This window comes from Oryx dammah, unplaced genomic scaffold (assembly GCF_014754425.2).
Source record: "Oryx dammah isolate SB20612 unplaced genomic scaffold, SCBI_Odam_1.1 HiC_scaffold_5366, whole genome shotgun sequence".
NCBI lineage: Eukaryota > Metazoa > Chordata > Mammalia > Artiodactyla > Bovidae > Oryx > Oryx dammah.
Genome location: NW_024075226.1, coordinates 1 through 2,552, shown reverse-complemented (window position 1 = coordinate 2,552; position 2,552 = coordinate 1). Strand labels below are relative to the sequence as shown.

The 2,552-nt window shown below is 49.5% G+C and overlaps 1 protein-coding gene across 1 annotated transcript; it reads right to left on the bottom strand.

Annotated features, from left to right (window-relative positions):
* LOC120859969 (membrane primary amine oxidase-like) lies at positions 1-2,550 on the bottom strand. Its single transcript, XM_040235850.1, has 2 exons — positions 2,042-2,550; positions 1-401 (listed from the first exon to the last, which is right to left on the bottom strand). Exons 1-2 carry the CDS (start codon positions 2,156-2,158, stop codon positions 129-131), a joined length of 390 nt encoding a protein of 129 aa, XP_040091784.1. The 5' UTR covers positions 2,159-2,550; the 3' UTR covers positions 1-128.
* Between the last annotated feature and the right edge of the window lie 2 nt (positions 2,551-2,552).

Here is a 2,552-nt window from a genome sequence, read left to right as displayed (position 1 = left end):
AAGGGAGAGAAAGGACCCTGGAGGGTGAAGAGGGAGAAGAGGGCACAGACTCCCCAGCTCCCAGCCCTTCTTCTCCGCACATTCCCTGGCCCTGGGGCCCCAGCCACATTCCCCATCCCAGGGAACACCTAGGAGGAGAAGCCCGCATGGGAGAAGGCAGGGAGGTCAAGGGCACAGGCAGCAACCTGGGGCAGGCAAGCCAGGAAGTTCACCTCACACGACCCAGCATCTTGGTCTTCTCGGAAGTAGATGGAGTCAGCAGAATTGATGGAGGGGTCCTCATCAAAGAAGTTGTAGGGTCGCAGGAAGAAGCCCACACTGTTGCCCACTGTCACCGTGTTGGGAATGTCCTTTGCATGTGGGATGTGCAGGAAACCAGCTGTCACCCAGGCCACCAAGTCCTAGCCGGGGAAGAAAGAGGGTCATGAGGCCTGGCACTGCTAAGAACACCTCTGCCTCCCACGGAATTCACTTTGGGAACTCACTGTCACTCAAGAGGGTTTTACATTTTAGACACATTTTCACAGTAGCCCAGAAGTCACAGCATAAAGGATAAACTTCATATTAGGAGCAACACCAGCCTCCACTATCCCAGCCTGCAACTGCCATCTCTGACATTTCCCATCACATCGCCATCAGCCTACCCATCCCAAGAGAAATGATGACACCCACAGGCTACTTCAACACCTCTCCTGACTCTGGGAGAGTTCCCAAACTGTAACTGAGAGGCGGTGAATGGAGGAGGGAAGATCATGTTGTGGGTGACCGAAAAGGCTGACATGTAGAAATTATTCCTTTGTATCATCTCACACCAATCAGAATGGCTGCTATCCAAAAGTCTACTAACGATAAATACTGGAGAGGGTGTGGAGAAAAAGGAATCTTCTTACACTGTTGATGGGAATGCAAACTAGTACAGCCACTATGGAGAACAGTGTGGAGATTCCTTAAAAAACTGGAAATAGAACTGCCATACGACCCAGCAATCCCACTGCTGGGCATACACACCGAGGAAATCAGAATTGAAAGAGACACGTGTACCCCAATGTTCATCGCAGCACTGTTTAAATAGCCAGGACACAGAAGCAACCTAGATGTCCATCAGCAGACAAATGGATAAGAAAGCTGTGGTACATATACACAATGGAATATTACTCAGCTATTTAAAAGAATACATTTGAATCAGTTCTAATGAGGTGGATGAAACTGGAGACTATTATACAGAGTGAAGTAAGCCAGAAAGTAAACCACCAATATAGTGTACTAACAAATATATATGGAATTTAGAAAGATGGTAATGATAACCCTATATGCGAGATAGCAAAAGAGACACAGATGTATAGAACAGTCTTTTGGACTCTGTGGGAGAAGGCAAAGGTGGGATGATTTGAGAGAATAGCATTGAAACATGTATATTATCATATGTGAAACAGATCGCCAGTCCAGGTTCACTGCATGAGACAGGGTGCTCAGGGCTGGTGCACTGGGATGATCCAGAGGGATGGGATGGGGAGGGAGCTGGTAGGGGGATTCAGGATGGGAAACACATGTACACCCATGGCTGATCCCTGTCAATGTATGGCAAAACCACTACAATATTGTAAAGTAATTAGCCTCCAATTAAAATAAATTAAAAAATACTAAAATAAAATATAAAAATAAATTTAAAAAAATAAATAAAAAGAAATTAATACTTTAGTGGTGAAGACAGAAGCAGAGAAGTTTTAGGTATAAGAGATGTGGTCTTCCCTGGTCATTCCAGCCCTTCTGACCTTGGGGCCCTTAAAGGACTCAGTCCACAGAGCTGAGACTGAACCTGCTGCTGCCTCATGAAGAAAGGCTGGAGCCTCAGCCGGGGTCTGCAGATGAACCCCAGCTTAGGATGTTTCCCTCCACAGGTAAGGAGCAGATCCACAAGAGCACAGAAGCAGGAGTCAGCTCAGCCCTCCAGGTGATCACAGGTTTTCAGGCCCCACCCAAGAGAAGGTGGGGCTGATCTCTGTGTCCCCCACCCGTCCCTCATTTTCCACAGTCAGCTGACCTTTCCAGCACTGGTCTCATTTTTGATGAAGTCAGCAAAGACCACGGTGGGAGTCCAGGGGTCATTCTGATTGAAGATACTGGAGCTGCTGGGTCCTGTCTCCTTCCTCTGGGTCATGGCCAGCTGGTACCTAGAGATGCTCTGGTCAGGGGTCCATGGTCACTGTCCCTGTCCTACAGCCTGATCATCATGGAAGGGAGCTGAGCCGAGGACCTCAGGTTTCCCCTCTCGGAGGAGAAGGGAGGAGCGACAGCTGGTCAGGCAGCTTCCCTGCCCCCTCTGGAGTCTGCCTGCTCCTGGCTTCAGACTAGGAGCCAAAGACAAGGCCAGACTGAGTGTGTCCCTTGCTTCCCACCTCTCACCCAAAGACGTCCCCAATCTTTCAGGCCCCTCTGCTGCAATCCGTGCCTCCCCTGGGGTGTCTTACCTCCCACGTCCAGATCCACCTTGTAGTGGGCACTGTGGGTGTGGACGGTGCCCAGTGTGTTCTCCCGAACCTGGTTTCCATACC

Bases quoted from the DNA above. Each gene is read 5' to 3' on its own strand.
- LOC120859969 (XM_040235850.1), bottom strand. From the start codon at position 2,158: ATGACCCAGAGGAAGGAGACAGGACCCAGCAGCTCCAGTATCTTCAAT. The intron at 402-2,041 runs GTCAGCTGACTG...TTCCCCGGCTAG, and splicing joins ATGAGACCAGTGCTGGAAAG to GACTTGGTGGCCTGGGTGAC.